This window comes from Pteropus medius, unplaced genomic scaffold (genome assembly GCF_902729225.1).
Source record: "Pteropus medius unplaced genomic scaffold, Ma_sr-lr_union100, whole genome shotgun sequence".
Classification (NCBI taxonomy): Eukaryota; Metazoa; Chordata; class Mammalia; order Chiroptera; family Pteropodidae; genus Pteropus; species Pteropus medius.
Window position 1 is genome coordinate 13,186,424 of NW_024352787.1, and position 21,670 is coordinate 13,208,093.

The following is a 21,670-nucleotide window of genomic DNA, read 5'->3' on the forward strand; positions in this document are numbered from 1 at the left end:
AAAATGAGTGTATCAATGCCTCAAATATGAGGATCATTTTACCTTTAGTAATAATTTTCTGCTGTTTCAAACATAACTATTGTACTCATTTATTTCCTTTAACACAAGAAGTACATACAAACCTCATGCAAATTAATTCTAAAATAGTTTTGTGCATGTAGACTAACATGGTTCTTAAGCAACTCTTACTGAACTTACTACAAGTGAAAATTTAGTGTTGAAATTTGCCAAGTTTTTGGGTCAATAACTTTAATACTTTGATAAGTTCTCAGATAGTTTAAAACACCTAACAATACATTTAAAATATCTTTTGAAGATAGCATGATGGGAAAAAATGACTGTAAATCTTTAAGAAAGCCTAGAAAAACTCCAACAGTGAAAATTGTCTAATAAATCTTAATCTAACCTTCTGCTGTATAGTTTGTCAGTAGGCTAAAAAAATATAGAGATTTATTTAATTTACTCACAGGTTGAAACCTTCCATTAAATATTTAGCTTTCCCAAACCACACTCTATTCTCAGGATACTAAATTCCCAAAAGACTACTCTCAGCATATATACTTATTCTCAGCACATATGCCTCCAGTTAGTAGCATTTGTTATTTTCTATGCGTTCACCATTAAAATGCCTTTTAATTCTTTCAATAATCGAAAAGCTTCTTTTACCAACCACATTTGACACTTGAGGAAGCGAAGGCACAGAGTTTATGTAACTTTACCTAGAATTCTAACACTTCCAAATGGAGCCGAAATTCCATCCCAGGTGCTGTGATTCACAGCTGTCACACTATGCTGACTCCAATTATTGATAGGAACTCAGGTACAAAAAAAATTCAGGCCACATATTGCTGCGAATCCTGCTCTTGCTAATACTCCAGTTCCACCTTCTAGACTGTAGTGAAAATTCTGGCTCTACTCTTTTGTGGAACAGCCCTTACTGCTGCAACTCATGGGGAGCGCTCTTCCATAATATGAAAAAACGTGCGCTTTCGACTTTCTATCATCACCACAGGGGCTTGGGGTCAGGACTCAAAACTAAATTTTGATGCATTTTTAAAGTCTTTATTCCTGGCAAACTGGGCTTGGGCTTGGGCATGAAGCACTGTCCTGGAGATTCCCTAGATCATTAAAGAGTTGAGGTAACATAGACTCCCAAGATAGCACAAAACCCAATCTCGAGACTTCAGAAAGTTTGAAGTTCACCAAAAAAGGTCAACATTTATCACATTGTAAATTAAAATGCTTTTCAATTCACATGCAAACATAAAATCCCATTTCAAAAACTTTCGACTCATTAGAAAAACCAGACACTGTGTATTCTCTAAAATTTATTTACAGTTAATAAGTTAAAAAGCAAAGTACAACCAGGTTGTAAATCTTAATCATACACACATCAAACTGTCCCCAAAAAAGTTCAGTTCCATTACAAATAATTGCCTTCTAATGCACTTAAGACATAACGGTCTATCAAAAAATATTTTAAACACACCAATAAAGTAAATATTATGCATATTTTCATTAAAAAAAACACCAATTTAAAGAGCGCTGTGGCAATCTTTAAGACAACATAAAACTTTTGAGTTCAAAATTGCTCAGATTTTTTGTATTCAAATTTTTTATTGAAGAGTTTTCAGAAAAATAGTAATATTGTTTGCACATAGCAAATCAATAGGTGTCAGCCACCAGCTTAAGTTACACTTGTCTGATAGGGTACTTGGACAAAATAAATATACACAACAGTGACACTTTGCACTATCAACAATGAAGCTTGCCCTCAAGAATCATGACATAACTGGTCTCAGTAAGGAAAAGTAAGTTGCTGGTTGACAAGGAGGATAAGAAAATGACATCAGTAATTTCAAAAGGTTATTTGAGGTGCCAGTCACCACATTTAGGCACTCAGGAGTGTAAAACTTAAATAAAAGCACAACAAAACTGATAAACTTCCTCCTAGCTTCCCCCTCTACTTGTGCCATATGATATAAGAAAAGGTAAAAGAATGAAGATCATAGGATTTCTTACAAAAACTATATACAAGCTAAGCTACAGACTCACTTTGGAGGACAGTAAATGGATGCCTCACGATAAAGGCCACCATGCCAAGTTCCTTTTCACATTCTGCCCAAAGTACTCATAAATACTTTCACTTTCCTATTAATTTACTAATCAACTATATGTTGTTTCTTCATATTTTAGAAGTTGTAACATAGGTTTTTCTAAAGAAAACTTGGCAAAAATAAAGATTTTTTTACATCTTATTTCACAAACTGGAAATGGCATGAATTTATTTAGACCAGATAAATAACATTAAATACAGGATGGGCAATCATATTCAAACTGAAATCAGACAGCCCAGATAATTCAAAGAAGCATTTATGTGAGTTCAAGTGCACTAAAGTAACAAGGGATAAGAGGAAAAATGTTAAGAATCTTAGTTACAATAAATGAATGGTATCCATGGTTATGCTTCAGTTTTGTGCTGAGCAAAGTTAACCTCCCAGCTACGTCTAATTTCAAAATCCTATGGGAAACTATCTAGATAAGCTATATGTTGAAATTACATTCTAATATGGCCATTGGATTTATTTTTTAATTACTATAAAACTATATACAATAGTGAAGTGGTACAAATACAAAGCTTTTTCTCAGGTGCTAGTTCGCTTAAAATGTTAACAATTAGAGAGGGTGGGGAAGAAAACCCTATGTATCTAAAATACAATTGGCAATGGAAGTTAATAATCAAAAGAATATATATATAAGCTTCCTAGCACACAGATATAATTTAACAATCTCCATCTTCTAATTATTCACTTTTATTTACTCATGTGACAGTGTTGTAACAATGCATTATCCTTGAGTAGGGAATAAAAGAATATGAGGCTTACTGAAAAATTAGCAGTCATATGTGTGTGTGTGTATATATATACATATGTTTTTTACAAAACAAGAACACTGAAATTAGTCACAAAGCTCCTATAATGGACTATTAAACTTGAAAAAATCATTTCAGAAAGCTATGCTGTTTAAATTCTAAGGACACAAGAGTAAAAATTGCAACTCTCGTTATTTTCCTAAGAAGCTGCCAAGCAGAAGATAAACCTTAATATTGAGGATTACATATGTCAAGTTCCAGCCCAGTATAGATCGTTCCATGGCAGAATACTTTAAGTTGAATAGTGGTACAAAACACCACTACTTGACCCTTGAGCTATTGCAGTAAAATCTGGCTGTGGCACCACTGGCTAAAAACCATTGTCTTGCTGCCACCAATGACCAAAGGCACTTGGATAATCAAGAATTACACACTGGGCCACATGGTATAAACACTATTTTAAAAAACTGTAAAAGGGCCAGAACTCTTTGTGGATTGCCTGTTCAATTCTTGTGGTCTTCAGCTGTCAAAGACCCGTAACTACAAACATAATCATGAACAGAAATAAGATAAAAAAGGAAAGTCATAGAGCAAAAAAGTCAACTAACTTGTCATGTTGTTTATAAAAGTGATGGATATTAGTCTGGACATATCTTGTTATCCAACAACAAAAATAAAAAGGAAAGAAAAAGAGATCTATTTTGCCCAACCTAACTTCAACCAGTTATTTATACCAAGAAATGCCCCCACCCCTCTGGACCATTTATAGCTGAGGATTCTAATGGGTATTCTGTTTATCATTTGAATCACAAAGTTTACACATGTTCGCTTGTCCTATTCGACTCCCACTTAAAAATAAATCATCCTTGAAGTATTCCTGGATTTATGTAAAACCAGGACGAGGAGGCCAAATCATTTCTAATCGGATTTCATTTACCTCGTTAACCAACACTTTTTTTTAAATAATGCATTCATTTTTTTAACTCACAAGTCATGTAGTTTCCATGTACTTTAATTTTTATTCAATTTTAAAAAATTAACAAGTCAACTTTTCCTAAACAAAACTTTGAGTTTCTACCATTTTCTTTAGGAGCTCAGTAAATATAAACATTAAATTTCAATGTAAAATCTTTAGAAAGACCTTAAAATAATTAAAAGTTGTATTTTGCTTCTCTTTGTTTGTAATCACTGAGCCCATGAAGTTCAAAGCCAAAAAATCCTTGCACTATTAACAGTCATAAGCTAGAATCTCTTAGAAAATATCCTTGGTCAAAACCCTGGAATCCAGTTAATATTAGGAAACGAGTGGGATCCAGAATACCCTGAGCACAAACTAGCGCAACACCACAAAACATGTTCGATCTTTCGTCCAGAAAAGAGGGGTGGCAGTCAAAAAAAAAAAGGGAGCGGGGAGAAGAGGCATAAAAAAACAAGTGAACTCTGGCGTATTACACAAGCACAAAACCAAATTCCTTTGGAAAAATAATGACTTCTTCGGAGGGCTTCCAGACCAGTGAGGTAGAGTCCAAAAGGGAGAAAACGGATCTGCCCCTACAGTCCTGGAGACGTCTCAATCTGGGGTTAGGAAGAAAAGGGACCTCCTGCGAGTCCAGCGGCGTCCTCCTTCCGCAGACCCGGTGCCGGGAGGCAGCTGAGGGCACACCTGCCCCGGAGTCCCAGACGGCGGCGCCGCATCCCGGAGCGCAGGGCCCGGAACACCATCCGGTGACTTCTTCGCCCATAAAGTGCACTAGGGGACGAGTCCTGTCCGGATCTGTAAACACTCGACTGACACTTGTTCACCCCTCTAGGCGGAAGCCTCGTCCCAGGGTCGGGGGGCCGCGTCTCACGCTCGAGGCACCGGGAAGCGGCGGAGCCTCACCACGGGTTCCAGGTTCACTCGCAGGACTTGGCGCGCCCGGCGTCGCGCCGCTGCCAAGCTGCGCTCTCCCCACACGTCGCCGCCAACGCGGATGGTGGGGAAGGTGGTCAGCGTCGGAGTGGCCGCCCTCCAGATCTCCTCTAGGGTGCGGCCCCCGAAGCAGGGGCCGGGGGCCGGGGGCTTGGCGGGGCAGCTCTCCTCGGGGGCCGGCAGCGGCGGCTTCTTCCCGCGGGCGGCAGCCGCCCGGGCTCCGCGGCGCCTCCTCCTGGCCGCCGAGCCCGGGGCTGGCCTGCGCGTCTGCCCGCGGGCGGCGGGGGGTACTGGGGGGTCGGGGACTAGGGCCCGGCAGGAGGAGTAGCCGTAGACGTCCTTGCTGCGTAGGATGTGCGGGGAGAACTGGTGTTTGAGGCTGCAGAGGAAGCTCCACAGCTCCGCGTCCGAGCTCATGAACTCCGTGCTGCGAGGCATGAACAGCTTGAAGGCGTCGCCCAGCGCCTTGGTGCTGTCGGCCAGCGACAGTTGCGACCGCGAATACACCACCTTCTCCTCTTGCGCCTCCAGCCCGGCCCCGTCTCCTGCCCTAAAGCCGCCGCCCCGGGCAGCTGAGGCCAGGGCCGCCGGGGGCCGGGGCCGCCGCCTCTTCACGCTGCGCCGCATCGGAGGCCGCTCGGGGCCGCCCGCGCTCGCCGGGTCCCGCTGCCGCCGCCGCCGCCGTCCCCGCCCGCGTTCGGCTCTGCGGCGGCGGCCGCTGCTAGCGCCTCCCGTCCGGCGCGTCTCTCGCTACTTTTCTCGCCTCAGCCGCCGCCGCCCCTCCCCCTCCGAGGGCGGAGGACGCGGGTGAAGATCCTGCCGCCCGGTACAAAATGGCGGCCGGCGCCCACCCCTGGGCTTTGTCATTGGACGGCGCCTCGCCCCCCTGGTTTCTCTTTCTTCTCTCTTGCCTCCTTTCGCCCTCTGCCTTTCTTTAAATGTGCCCGCCTCAGGCCCCGCCCACGGCAGCCCCGACTCCACCCATTGGGTGCTCTCAGAAGGAGGGCGGAGACTAATGGGGTAGAGGCCAGTTCCTGGAAAATGGTGCTGGGGTGGGTGATGGTGGTGGCCCTTGAACGGTGGTCAAGAGTTGGATGAGTATATGGGAAGGATGCCATGTCTAGAGGAAGGGGTGGACATCAGCTCCACCTTGGGGAGAGTCACTCTCAGAAAGAGTGAGTGTGCATTTGTAGATTGAAATGGGAGAACTACCAGTCTGAATAACAAAAGGAGATATGTCCAAAGACTGTTGCGTGTATCACAAGAGAATTTAGGTTTAAATCTAGAGGGAACAGGCCTTTCACAATTCCCTTCTAAACCCACAAAGGTCTCTTTTGGCAACATCATCCTACTCTTTTCTCTTTTGGCCCCAATCCATTTCAAGCAACCACTGGTAATCTAGAATCATTCAGATAATAGCGGCAGCATTGATGAGATTGTCTCCTTCTAGACAGTAGAACCATCTTCATATTTTGGAGATATCCTGCTTATCGGGAAAACAAAGCCTTTTATACCTATTAAGCTAGAGGATAGTCTTTGCTCAAGTTGATCAAAGATCGATTACAGCAAAGCCATTCAACTTAAAATATCTTTGTTCTTTCTAAATGAGTGCACTTTACTTTTCATTTGGTTTTAACATTTCCCTTTGCATCGCTAGCTCTATTATTTAGGAAGGATGCAGCATCACAGACAATCAAAAAGATTCTGTTGAAAAAAAACACATTGTTAAGAACACATTACCTTTTGTTTTTGAAGGGAGGGGATTATGAATACTTATAGAGTAGTGGACATTCTTTAGTCGTGTTTTCTGTCCTCAGTACTTTGCTCAGCTGTCAGAGAGTGGACACTATGTTTGCTAAGTGAATTGATGAAATATTTGAAATATGGTGAGAAAGAAAGCTATTTTGAAATCGCTTAGAACAGGACAATTTTATATTTTACATTAATATTGCAGTTTTTTTCTTAACTCCCTTAAAATTTTAAGGTTAAAAAAACCTAATACTTAGAATTTTGAGGTAAGCATGCAAGTTTTACCTTCAGTGACCATCTTATTTTGCAATAGAGAACTGATAAAACAGAAGTTTTGTGATTTGCATGTAGTTGCTAATGGTTCCCTCAAATATTTGAGCTGAAAGATACCTACTTCAATCTCCCTATTTCACATATGAAGAAATTTCCCCCCTCCCCCCCACCCCCCAGAGGTTCAGTAACACAACTTGCTGATAGGGCTGGGACTATAGTTCTTTAGATTCCTAATCTGGTGACCTTTATATTTCACTGGGGATTTTTCCAGTTGTGCTGCCCAGACTCTAAAATGTTCAACAGAAAATTATTTATGCATGAGTAGAGTGACTAAGGAACAGAGCTATATCCCTTTTTCTACTTCCACTCCACCCAGAATTGAACAGTTTTTATCTATCTTACACTGGATTTACAGATAATATTTTGTTTGAACCAGATAAGATTTTGTTGGTTTAGTTTTGAACAAAAACAAAACCTCCTACCAGGAGACCAGTTCTCTACCTACTGAATTGTGGTAACTTTCTGAAGAGAAAATTATTTTTCTAGAAAAGCATACCCTGATCCCAGAACAAGAGTAGGGTGCCAGTTACCAGCTTCCTAAATCCTTATAAAGAAATGAGATTATGATAACTCTTCATACAACACAATTTGTTCTCTTGGTGATTCTGGGAACATACAGTAATATGAAATTTGAATAACTTCCATTGGAATGCCCCTGCCGATTGACATAGAAATTCTCACATATTAAGCCAATGGAACATTAAGAGGACTTCATAATGGAAGAAAAAGGGTAAAATGAGGATTTATGTACTCCTGGCTTCTCATATTGTTATCCTCTTCCTTCTATGGTAATCATAAGTACTTAAGGGTCTTTTGCCGCATAAATATATGCCAGACATCTACACAAACTTACAGAATTGATTTCGATTAAGAGGATAAATCTTGTTTCAACACTTTTAATTCTAAGAAAATAGAAGATCTCAACAAATTACAAAGTATTCGATAGTTCATTTTTATAGTACACATTTAATTTATTTAAAACCAAATAATATTTTTACAAACTATTTTTAGGGATTACTATCATGTTAAAGTCCTTAAATTATATACTTTTAAATTTTAGTATTATTTGCTCTCTTTATTCCTCTGTTTTCTGCATTTCTTATTTTCACATTTCTTCTTGACCTCTTCCTTTTTATTAGCTCAAATAGTCTTAGAATGGCTCCTCATCTATTCTTCATGAATAAAATTTACACATAAAGATATTATATTTCTTCTAGTTTCTGGGACTCTCCTGAGACACTATGATATTTATGGAAAGTTGACAAATTAAATTTTTGTTCTTGAGGATAATATTTTTAAATCCTCAGTTTATCCCTTTATTCCTTCACTTCTCAAGGGGAATGATGTTTCATATATCTAATAAATAAATGATGGATAATAATAAATATTAAAAAACTAGCTGTGTATATTTCCAAATTTATAATTTAAGGAAAAAATTAATCTAACCAGAATAAAGTAACTGGGGAAATTAAAAATAAATGTCTCATAGCCCTCCAGAACCTTTACTTTAAGATACCACTTCTATAAAATAATTTACTTCTCGAAAAGTGACCAAAAAATGAAAATAAAAAGTATATGTAATTGGTTGTAAGCATCAGCTCTGGAGTCAAATAGACTTGGAATCTAATAGATCTTTACAACAAATATCCTTGAACACATTTTTTTACCTTTCTGAGCCTGCCTCACTTTTCTTATCTATAAAAAGGGCATAACTTCTACTTCACTGGATTGTTTTAAGGATTATACAAAATAACATTTGTAAAACATTTACTATAGTACCTGGATCACAGTAAGCATCCAATAAATAATAACTATCCTTATTTGTCTTATCTAATTATGAGGATTTTATTTGGTTTAATCAATGTATTTTAAACCCTGTATTACAGTGGGAGGATTTTTTTAAAAAAAGTAATGGATTGATGAGGAGAAAATCAAAATGTTAGCACTACAAGGAGACTTAGAGATCATCTAATGAGTCCCATACTCTTAGTTAGATGAGAATATTGAGATGCCAAGAGATCTGGCCAAGGTCACACAGTTGAATGGTGAAAGACTCTAAACTAGAACCTAGGTCTCTGTTAGTACAGAGTTGTTTCCAACATTTCTGCATTTACTACAAGGAGATAGCATTAATTTTTAGTTCAAATTAAATTAAATAGAGCATGATTCATCAAGAAAAGTTTCAGCCTTGTCATTAGAATCATTCTGAAGTAGTTTAGATTTTTCTATAAAAGTTATCTTAAAGATTGATATGCTGTAAAACTGACTAATGTGAAATACGCAAAGATCATATAAACTAAGAGGTTAGGACTTCCACTTCTAGGAAGATGATTGTACTTTCCCTATTCTTCCTGCTACTTGCAACTAAAATCCCCAGACATATTAAATGAACATAAGAAGACTGAAAAATGGAGATAAGGAAACAAAAAGGCTAAGGATCCCAGAACCTGAAGAACAACATGACAGAGAGTTGCGTGGGTTTTCTTTTTTCTTACTTTTTCTTTCCCTCTCTTTTTTGAACACTTCTCAGACTGGGTGCTGGAGAAACCAGCAACCAAGAAATGCCAACAGATGTAAGCATAAAAAGCTCCAGCAAAATCTTGTTCTCTCTTGCTATAGAAGCAGGAAAGGAGCAAGCTATCAAGACAGAAAAGTTTTAAGAAAATAATCAATCTACTGCAGCAAAACACCACAGAAAAAAACTATAGCTTCTAACTTCCTCAGCAGGCTGTAACAAGGTACCATGCTATTCCTCCTACAGAGGTGTCAAAAAAGGCTAAATAAGGAGTGGTAATTTTCACCCCTGCTGGGCAGTTAAGAGGCAATACTCTCTCACAATGTCAGTGGAGACCATGTGGGAGCAGTAACAAGCCTGCTTTTTTATCCCCTTAGTCAGGGAGCAATCAGTGGGAGTCTATTGGGGAGCTAAGATTCCCTGCCATCAGTAATGAGGAGCTCCTCTCCTTGACTTGGGTTTCAATGGAGGCAGATTTAGAAACCTGGACATCTACCCGGAGTTACTGAGGCAGCATCTCTCTCTTTCATTGTTGGAATACTGTCAGAGAAACAGCTAAGACAGGTTTAAATGATATCTAGAATCTCCTAACACCATATTGTCCAGGTTTCAAATGCAAATCAGGTCTAAATCTGAATTTTAAAAGACAATTAATGATGCCAACATTGAGTTGAGAAAGATGTTAGAGTTATATAATAAAGATTTTAAAATAGCCATCATAAATACACTTTAATAAGCAATTATTAACACTCTAAAAACAAATGAAAAAATAGAAAGCTGCAGTAAAGAAATAAAAATTACAGCAAAGAAACAGGAGATATAAAGAAGAATCAAATACAAAGTTTAGAAGTCAAAAATACAATAATCGAAATAAAAAGCTTAGTGGATGGCTCAACAGCAGAATGGAGGGGACAGAGAAAAGAACCAATGAACTTGAAGACAGAACAAAAAGTATTATCCAACACAGAGAAAATAGACTAAAAACAACAAAACAGAGCCTCAGAGACCTATGGGACTATAAGATCTAATATTTGTGTCATCAGAGGACTGGAAAGAGAGAAAAAATGAGATGAGGCTGAAAAAGTACTTGAAATAATGGCTGAAATGTCCCAAATTTGGCAAAAGACATAAACCTACAGATTCGAGTAACTGAACTAATCTATACAAAATAAACCCAAAGAATCCACATCAAGACACATTGTTGTCAAACTTCTGACAACCGAAGACAATGAAAAAAATCTTAAAAGCAGCGAGGTAAAAATGACACATTACCTATAAGAGAAAAACAATTTGAATGACAGCAGATTTCTCATCAGAAAACATGGAGGACATAAGGAAGTGGCTCAACATTTTTCAAATGCTGAAAGAAAAGAATTGTTAACCCAAAATCCCATATCCAGCGAAAACATAAGTCAAGATACTCTCACATGAAAGGGAACTAAGAGAATTTGTTGCCAAAAGGATTGGCTAAAGCAAGTTCTCTAAACAGAAAGAAGACCATAAAAGAATGGAAGAAAGAACATAGTAAGCAAAAATGTGAGTAAATACAAAAGACTTTCCTTTTCCTATTGAGTTTTCTAAAGTGTTTCATAGTTATTATGGACTGAATGTTTATGTCCCCCCAAATTCATATGTTGAAACCTTACTTCCCAATGTGACTGTTTGAAGAGATGGCCTGTGAGGAGGTGATAAAGGTTAAATAAAGGTCATAAGGGTAGGGATCCTAATTTGATACAACTATAAGAAGAGAAAAAGACTCTTTATCTTTGTCATGTGAAGACACAAAGAGAAGGCGATCATCTGCAAGCCAGGAAGAGAGTTCTCACCAGGAACTAAATCAGCTTAACCTTTGAAATGATGAGAAAATAAATTTCTGATTTCGAAGCCATCCTGTCTATGGTATTTTGTTATGGCAGCCAAGCAGACAAATAAAATGGTTGAAGTAAAAATTATAACACTGTTTGATGTGGTTCTAAATGTATGTAAAGGAAATATTTAAACAAATATATTAGAAACTGGGAGGATAAAGGGACATAAATGGAGGCAAGGTTTCTGTACTTCACTTAAACTGATAAAATGACACCAGCATACTAGGATAAGTTATGTATATATAGTATAATACCTAGAGCAACCACTAAAAAAGTCCTATAGAAAGAAATATACTCAAAAACATTACAAATAAATTAAAATTGAATAATAATAAATGTTTAAATAACTAACAAGAAAGCATGAAAAGAAAAAAAAAAGAAATGAAAAATAGAGAACAGACAGAACACAAAATAAAATGAGAGGATAAACCTACAACATAACATTGTATATTAATGCTTATTGATGAATGATTGGTCAGATCAAAAATTGCCAAAATGGGAAATGGACCGAGAAATTGACTAGACTTAAAATTAGCCAGGCCTGAATTAACAAAAATTCTTTGTTCCTCAGGTCCATTTAAAAGATTTTTCTGATTTTAATAAAAATCTACCTTCATTTTATCTTTACTCATTGTCTGTCTTCTACAGCTTCACAAAACCAATCTTGAAAAGTAAGTTTAGATTGTCAAAACTTCAAAGTAAGAAACTTCTTCATACTGTAAACTTATATTAAATTTAAAGCAGATAAAAACCTTATATTTTTTTCCCACGTGAACTTCTCCAACATTATGTATGCCTTGTTCTGTACTGTACTTGGAAGGCTTTACATTTATCCTTACTAAATTTCATTTTGCTAGTTTAAGTCTAACATTCCTACTTATTATGATACTTTCTGAATCTGGATTTTTTCACCTCTGGTTTTAATTAATGCTTTCAGTAAATTAAGCAAGCATCCTTCCACCTTAAATCAAGTCATCAATGACACAACCCCCAATTAGCACACAATGACTAAGAACTATGTCACTCTCCTGGAGACTTGTACATGCTGTTATACGTCTACTTTTTGGGAATGGTTGGTACAGTAGCCTCAAGTGTGCCTTATATTGTTATCACCCATCTCATACTCTCTTATCCAGGAAGATATTATAAAAAACCTTTGTCACCTTTTTGTCGAAATCAAAATAAACCGTCTATAGGCCTTTCCCTACCAAATCTGATATTCCTATCAAAAATAAAGTCATCACATAATTTTTTATTAATTTTTTATTGATCTTAAATTATAGACTCCACTTGTCCTATCCCTCTCCTTAATAGTTTTGGAGCTCAGCTGCAATTACATGAAAAAATAATTAGCCAGTTTGAGACTGTTAGTATCAGATTTGAAGAATATTAATATACTGAATGATAAATGTAGAAAAAGAGAACTAAGTCTTAGAATGAATAACTAGATGAGCACGAGTCAACAAATTAGTACCATAACATTAAAAATAATATTGCTTTTTAGACACATAAGTAGGATACATAAGCAGGCATATAAAATTTCAGAATCATTAAGAATTTTTTTTTCTAATTTTACTTAATACCGCTCAGATTATTCTCCTAACACACAGCTCCTATCCTGTCATTTTAATACTCAGGAATCTTTAGTGGATTTCCATTGACTACCAAATTAAGAATAAACTTTATATTCAAAATCTTTCAAATTGTGACCTTAACCAATCTTCAAGTCTTGCATACGCCTAGCTTAAAGCAAAGCTTTCTGCCAAACTTGACCATAATGTATTCCTAGAATGCCTATTCATTCAATCACTTAAATAATTTATTGAGGGTCTACTATGTACCAAACTGGGAATAAACAGTAAGCAGAATTGCATCAGGATGCTTATCAGCTTGTATTATTAGTTTCTTATTGCTGTTGTAACAAATTACCACAAACTTGGTGGCTTAAAGCAACACAAATATATTATCTTACAGTTCTGGGGGTCTGCAGTTTAACACTGGACTTACTGGGCTAAAATCAAATTTTCAGCAGAGCCATGCTGCTTTCTGAAGGTTTTAGGGGTGAATCTATTTCCTTCCCTTTTTCAGCTTCTAGAAGCCACCCACTTTCCTTGTCCAATGGACTCATCCTGCAGCTTCAAAGGCAGCAACACTAAATCCCTCTGACTATTCTTCAGTAGTCACATCTCCTTCTGATTCTTCTGCTTCCTTGTTGAACTTTTTAAGGACACTTGTAAGTACACTGGGCCCACCAGGATAAGCCAGGATAGTTTCCCTATTTTAAAGTCAACTGATTAGTAAACTTGATTCCATCTGCAAACTTAATTTCTCTTTTCCATGTAACCTAACGTACTTGCATGTTCCAGAAATTAGGACAAGAACATCTTTGGGGGGACTATTATTCTGCCTACAGTATTATAGGTTTGACCGCTAATAACACAGATTTAACATATATTAAATATTTACATTCCGTGCCAGACTCCATGCTAACCACTTCACATGGATCACTTCATTTAATCTTCACAACAATCCCATGGGGTAAATACTATTCTACATGTCTCATTTTAAAGATGAGTGAACTGGAACTATTCTTCCCTATTTATTTTTCTTTGCTCATTTTCCCTGTCTTCCACTTTCCAAATTTTATCCATCCTTTGAGGGTCCTCATGAAAGCCATTTGATCCTGTATCATTTTGCTTTGATCTCCCTTATAACATGCTTTCCTACCCCCATCCATACCCTCTTTACCCTTACCCTCAGGAGAACCACTGTTGTGATGGAATATATTATATTTCTCAGCTGTTTTGGGAGAGAAGAAATGTTATGAACCATTTAGGTTATAAACTCCTTCACAGCAAAACACATTCAAGAGGATAAACATTAAAAGATGTGTCTAACTTATATTTCAATTCATCATTTATTTGTCAGGTATATAGCTGTAGTGTCTTAATATGTGTCTCTGCATATAGTATTTTATAGTTTTAAAAATAATTTATCTGATTTGATCCTCAAAAAGCCAGGCGAGGAAAACGAGAAAAAAAGTTATACTCATTTTGTGGATGAGGAGGTTAGTAAAGTTAACTGGTGTATTCAAGATTAGAATGATAAAGCTGATCCTGAACCAGAGTTTTCTGATTCAAAGACCAGTATTCTTTTCAGTACTCTTTCTCTTTGCTCATAGTAAAAACACTCAATATTTTGAAACATCCTTTAATGTTAAAGATTATAGAATCTTCTTGGGTTATATTTATAACTTCAGCCTTTCCTTTCTCATTTTGTTCTAATTTTAGTCTTGAGTGATATGAACAAACTAGTTAATCTATTAAGATACCATCAAGCTCTAAATTTCTTTGAACAAAAGGAATAGAAAATAAATTACTTTTAAAAGATGAGAAGACACAGAAAGTAAAACATTACGGACCAGTGGTTCTCAGCCAGTTGAGAAACCAGGCCCATGCAGCTGATGCAGTGGCCCAGGGTCCATAGGGGTCCCTTGCAGGCCAGCGTGAAAGGCACCAGCCTGGATGAATACAGAATGTCCCCTAACGGGGCCGAGGGCTCCCATAGCAATGGTTTCCGTCTAGCAGTGGCCACCACATCTCAGCCTGGGCACACAATCAGGAAAGAATTCACAGGGAATAAAATTTTGTGTGATTAGTAAAAAGGAAATAAAGAGAGAAGTTAGTTTAGATCTCAGTTTGAGGTCCTTTATAAGAGCTACCAAAGAACCTTAGGGTATAAGTTCAAGGCTATGCTGTCTTAGGCACTGAGTGTTTTCCTACCACTCAGTGGTGAACTCTTTCTATCAAAAACAAGAAACCACTTATCCCTCTCTTAGCCTCTTCCCTCCAAACCCTACCACACACAAGAACTAGTCCTTACTTAGCCAAATTCACCTTTTCTGGTAATGGAGCTATTTATCAACCATGCACAAGGACGAAGATCCACAGAAGACTTTACTAAGAGGCTTATTTTTACAATTCCACTATTATAATAAACATTTTATCCAACTCAACCCAACATCTGAAGGATGTAACATATTACCTGCCTTTCTGTTTTATACTCCAGAGTGGAAAACCATGAAACTTTTACAGCCCTCTTGCAACTGTGAAGCAAAATCTTCTGGATGAAATACAAGCTGAGGATGGTAGGGAAGGCTAGAAAGAGTCTAGATCTTCAATGACATTGTTGAACCATCAAATCAACCCTGAGACTGCCCACCTCCAGACATTTTGTTAAGGAATCAGAAAATGTTCTTATGACTTAAACTACTATTTCTTGAAGCTGAACACACCCTAACTGATACACTCAGGTGATTATGACATGCATTCCATTCCTCTATGGATACCCCCTATCCCACCTGTCCCATTTGACTACCAATATTAGAGATTTTGCCAAAGCTGTCTTTGATTTCAAAATATGTAGAAATATTCAGGTAGAAACTCATAAAAAGTAATCACTGTCTTGAAAAACACATGATTCACTTAGAAAATATGTTGGAGAAGAAAAGACCAAAAAGACCACAGGAGTATGTCATTTGTTAAATATTTAAATTTAAATTTCTTAACTCTTATTTTTCAAGATTTGTAGCTAGATTTACTGGAAATGTTTTCCCCAAATTGTGGTCAGGAAAACATTTCCACTATCTCACCACTCTCTTAATTTTTGTTTAGTAACTAGACTGTAGCTCAATGACTCATCCTTTCTGTACAGATAAAAAAGATCGAAGATCCTCTCCCAACCCATTTTCCAGCTTTTATTGCATTGTCCCCACTAGTGATCTTTCTAACTAATCAGACAGTAAGATGTATTTTATGTGGTAGTGAATTTTAATATAAATGCACTTACTGTAAAAACAGTATTACAGTAACAGTGATTTAAAGTTTTTAAATAAAATATTCACTGTGTGATAATATTCAAATGTCTATTTTCATATTTCCTTAGTTCTATCCAATTTTATATTGTATGTAGGTTTTTTTGCTAACATATAAACATTTCTCCATATTTTTAAATAATCTTAATACTTCCAGTTCCTGATCTTAATATAATATTTCTTTCATCAAGATCCTCAAATATAATATTTGTAGAGTATTTAAGAGATAAGTACATTGTTGTTGATTTTTCAAGATTGTAGACAATGTTCAAATGCACCTCTTCAACATCTTTTTCTCTGTTCATTACTTCCCCAGAATAAATTTCCTCCATCAAAAGTATGGGGAAAAAATTAGTTTTTATACATGTTGCCATATTGATTTCTAAAAAGATTATACCAAGTAACAATACTTCCAGCAATATACAAATATATGTTTCACTCCAACCTTTCTAGCACTAGGTGCTTTATATATTTTAAGCATTTTGCTTGTCTTTAATTATTATTATCTTAACTTTTATTTCTTCTATTATTAGTAAGAGTGAACATTTTATTTTATATTTGTTAACTTATATTTACTGAAATTCGAATTGTCTCTTCATGATCTCACACATTTATTTATTGTGGTCTCTTCATGGTAGACATTTAAAAGAAAATACATTGGTCTAGTATGTTATTAAAATATTGACTCATTACATATCATTTTATATATTATAAAAGTTAATGAATTTTTCACTGGAATTCAGAATTTAGATCTATAGAGATGCTACTTTCTTTAAAGGTTAGTTTCTTATTATTTCACTTACATAGGCATGTACCTTGCTTTAAATTATAGGTTTCTGTTTAGGTTGTGAACAAGCAATTTCCTATGCTCTGGCTTTTACCATTTTCAACATCTTGATCTGTGATTTAGATAAGATGATAGATGATGGACTTATCAAACTTATGGATCCCATGGACAGATAAGACATAGCTAAAGCTACCTTTTAAACTACCTGAAACAATGAACCAATTCTAAAAAATATAATATAGAAAACCAGTATAAAATCTAGATCTGGAGTCCAACAACTCAACTGTAGAAGTATAACATGAAAGAACTCATCTTAATAACCCCACAAGTTTAAAAGACCAAGAAGGTTCAATTGGCAGCAAGCTTAGTATGAGTCCACAGTAGACATATGATGACCAAGAACTTATGTTATCCTACAACTGGTTTAATAACCACTCTGCTCTGTACTCCTTAGATCATTCCTGGAGTATTGTGCATAGTTCTGGGACATTGGTACACTGGAGCCTATTCCCAAGGGGAATGATCAGGAAGATGAAATGACTTGACACTGGGTCATGGAAAGAATGGATAGATGGCTTGAGATATTTTGCCTGGAGAACAGAAATCGCGTGTAAGATGTTATTAATGATTTGCAAACATTTTAATATTTGCATGTTCTCTGAGGTTCTAAACAGAAAGCAACTAGCCATGGAACCATTTTATGATCAGAAAAAAAGCACCCCCACCAGGCAAATGAATTAGAGAAAAGTGTCTCTTCTCTGGGAAAACATAAGACAGCCACACTCCTCTGTATTGTTTGTCTGCTTTCCCACTGTGGTGACAGTGCTGAGTAGTGGCAACAGGGCTGTATGGCCTGCAAAGCCTAACATATTTACTGTCTGGCTCTTGACAGAAAAAGTTTACCAGCTCCTGCTTTATAATGCTTTTTAATTTTTCTTCTGTTTACAAATACCAGGATTTGGGGTAACAATTAAGATTTTAGAGTGAGTGCTCATTTTAAAGAAGATTTTAGAAAAAAAAATACTTTTTGAACTTATTATACTATTTGGTTGCCCTTCAGTCATATGTCACTGTTAGAATATGTATGTTTTAGAACGTTTCTGCTTGTGAATAACTGAAACTCGAAGAGTATATTGGAAGGGTGGCTCTATACCTGTGAGAATCCAGTGGAGGAGGTGCCACCATGCCTTGGAAAAGGACCAGAAGCAGGGCTGAGCCTTGTAAGGAACCTAGAAGTCCTTTGATCTCCATTTCCCATCTCTGCTCTCTCTGTGCACTAAATTTATTTTATCCATTTTTAAATGAATTTTAAGTCAAAAGTATATCTGTTTAGTTTTAAAACTCATTGTTACATGAGACAAACAAAAAAGTAGCAGTCCTTGCCCTACTTGATTTTTATTTCCCAGAAGTAACCATTTCCAATTCTTCTGGCATCTCTTCTGTCCATGTTTTTAAACAACATGTTCATACTGCTATTTCTTGATTCTTCGGTTTTAAACATTATATATTTCTTGTTATGGAGGATGAGGATTCCCCTTTGCTCTATCTCCTAATATATTTATATAACATATTTTTGCTAAATCTGTTTCTGATGTTTACATTGCTATGGCTATGTAAATAAAGCAAACTTTCTAACAGTTAAAGCCTTCCAAAAATGGAAAAAATATCTTGAGTTCCTAGAAACTGTAAATATCTGAAAGGCAGATATTTTCTTATTTATCTTTATGTTTCCAGTACCTTCTACAATGCCAGTATATGTGAGGTAATCATTAAATGGGAATGTATATTGTGAAAGAAATCTAGCATTTAGTATTTCCCAAGAAAGCATCCAAGTAGTTATCATGGAGAAAAAAAATCAGAATTTTGTTAGTTTCCTGACTCCTATTTAGCAATTTAGTATTATTGTTATTTTAGGTTATGGAGAGTAGCTGGTGAGAGAAGGAGCACTAAAACCTTTTCAAGGCTTCAGTCCTCCAAAGTGCATCCTGAAGTCCTGAGCACATAGATTTAGCACACACATTTCAAGGTATAACCATAGGGTGGCTCAGAAACAAGGATTGAGATGAAGTCTAATTTAGATTCAGAATATTTTTACTTCTATCTATTGAGGTACCATACATATCTTTACAAAAGGAGAATTTTTGTTACAACAGAAGTTACTAATTTTTTAACAGAACTTAGAGCAGAGAAGGAAATGGGATTCTGTATAGAAGCAGATAGAATTTTATGTAACTAAGAAGCATACCAGAATAAAGCCAGGGCCTTTATTTCACTTTCAAGAATATCATCTTGACCTATAGCATTATCACTTTTGTGATAACTATTATTCCTGGGATTTTATATTATAATTGTTATTTTACTTTACTTTGTAATAATGATGAGACTTTTATTCACCTGAAACTATATTTATTTAGTCTATCAATTTCTTTCTTATTATGAAACGGGAAAGGAAGAAAGTGTGCTGTCTTTTATTCAGCACAGTGCTAGCCTCTGAGTAGGATGCTTAGCATATTAATTTAGGTAATATATCATGAAAACCAAGAAAAAAACAATCAGAAAGCTCTCTTAACTTTGAGCTATAGGATTGGTCTTCAGTGAAAGGACATGGTTTCTCCCAAGAAGAATATCTATAAGTCAAATTTTTATTTCGAAACAGGACTATAGCCCATGTCAAGGGCTGTAAATCCACAGAAATGCTTCATTTGAACTTGCACAGAATTTTAATAACCATAAAAGTTTAAAAGAATTACAGACCTCTGGCTGTTCTTGAAAAATTATTACTTCTGTCATCACTGAGTCCTCATTCAACATGATCACATGGGCTGGAGCTGAGCAGATTATGAAATCTGTGTGTCCTCAGTAATATGTTTGAATTTGTAATCCTTGGACTCTGTGAAATCTCAAGTTTATCAAATCAAAGCTTATGGCTTTAATATTGGTGATACTATTTGGCCCCATTTCACTGTTTATCAACTTTTGTGTAGCTTTAGGGAATTAAAGTTACATTTTAGCGCTTTGAGGAACAAGGTTTATAATCAGAGGAAACAACAGAGAATACTTTTACACTATTCAATGGATATAGCTGTCATGATGATAATCTAGGAATTCACTTTTTTGACTCTATCTTCTTGAAACTGCCCCTCTGTTTTTTGTTTATTTGCTTACTCAGAAAACTTTTGGACTATATTTATGAAGCAAAAGTCCCTTTGGGCCATTGATTCCATTAAAAAGAAAAGACTGAATGAAGAAAATATTCTTTCAATAGAATGCCAATAATGAATATATTAAGTAAATGATTAATTCATGTTAGAAAAAGTATTACCATATTACAGGATTAAAACCGCAAAACACTATTTCCCTGAATTCCCTGAGATTCTTTATAAATCACTAAAGGTCCTCAGGCCTGACTTTGAAAAACAGAAACTCCAGCACAGAGTCACATCAATAATAGCGTGTCAATGCCTTCTGTCCAAACTTAAGTCTAGATGTCTGCAGTGAACAGTCTGAAAACGAATAGATAGAGTTTGTTCTTTAATATATTTCGAATGCTAAAGAGAAAATTAAACATCACTAACCACCTGAAATAGCATTGTAGTAAAAAGAGAACTTTCTTATTTTGTTTTAAAACTATTAGCACTACTCTTTACGTAACTTTTTAATCCATGTCTGCATTTTAGCACTTATCACATCATTTTGTAGTTGCTTACATGTTTCTCTTTCCTGAAAGTCTTGAAGACATGAGTCAAGTACAATTTCCTATGAATCTCAGTTCTTAATAGAGTACTTGATATTTAGTTATGTGGTAAGTATTTGTTGAATTAATGAATATATCAATTCATTAACTGTACAACCAGCAATTCAAATGTTCAAATTTTTTTTAAAACTTGGCTCCTAAGACAATCTAAATGATTGTGTGTGTGTGTGTGTGTGTGTGTGTCTGTGTGTGTGCGCGCTCGTGTTTTCCCTACCATCTTCCTTTTACTTGGCATTCTCTAAAGATGTTTATGGGACTGATGTCATCCCATGGAAGACTGGATCTTTGGCTTGACAAAATGCTCAGCCTGGCCCACGAAGCTTACAGAAGTTACAGTTTACTGCAATATGCACAAAAGATCAATTTTTAACCAAGAACTTCCAGGATTTCAGTGTGGTTTCTTCAGTCTTATAGTGGGAGACTACAGTTAATAGCAGTATCAATCTGCTTGTTTCAGGTAAGGTCTTACCAGGTGCCAGAAACACTCAGTGGAGCCTAATCAAGTCTCTTACACTCTCGAACCATATTATTCTGACTTCAGTGTATTTACTTTAAATGGCTTGCAGAAATAAAAAAGTGCTTTTCACAAACCAGATCACTTGAATCTCTCATTTAGATGGCTGACACTATTTTGTACTGTGCCACTGGCACCTGCCTGCTACATTGTCTACCTGTTATTCAATAGTGACCAGGCATGAATATGCTAGCTGAGTTTGTAATAATGACCAGTCTGCGGACTTGCCTCATCATCAGAGTAGTGTTCTTTCCCTTAGTGTTCACCAGGATCATCTCAGACTCCACTCTAGATACTTTAATTCAGTAAGTCCAGGACAGAGCTGGTTAGCCTCTAATTTTTTTTTTATTGGGGTAACATTGGTTAATACAATTATATAATTTTCAGGTGTACATTATAATTTGACATATGTATATTCTATTGTGTGTTTACCACCCAAAGTCCAGTTTCCTTCAGCTACCATATATTCGATCCCCTTTACCCACATTACCAT

The 21,670-nt window shown here is 36.4% G+C and overlaps 1 protein-coding gene across 1 annotated transcript; it reads right to left on the bottom strand.

Moving 5' to 3' along the window:
- Positions 1-1,315: 1,315 nt before the first annotated feature.
- Positions 1,316-5,705, bottom strand: CCDC71L (coiled-coil domain containing 71 like). The gene has a single exon (XM_039849077.1). It carries the CDS (start codon positions 5,409-5,411, stop codon positions 4,719-4,721), a length of 693 nt encoding a protein of 230 aa, XP_039705011.1. The 5' UTR covers positions 5,412-5,705; the 3' UTR covers positions 1,316-4,718.
- Between the last annotated feature and the right edge of the window lie 15,965 nt (positions 5,706-21,670).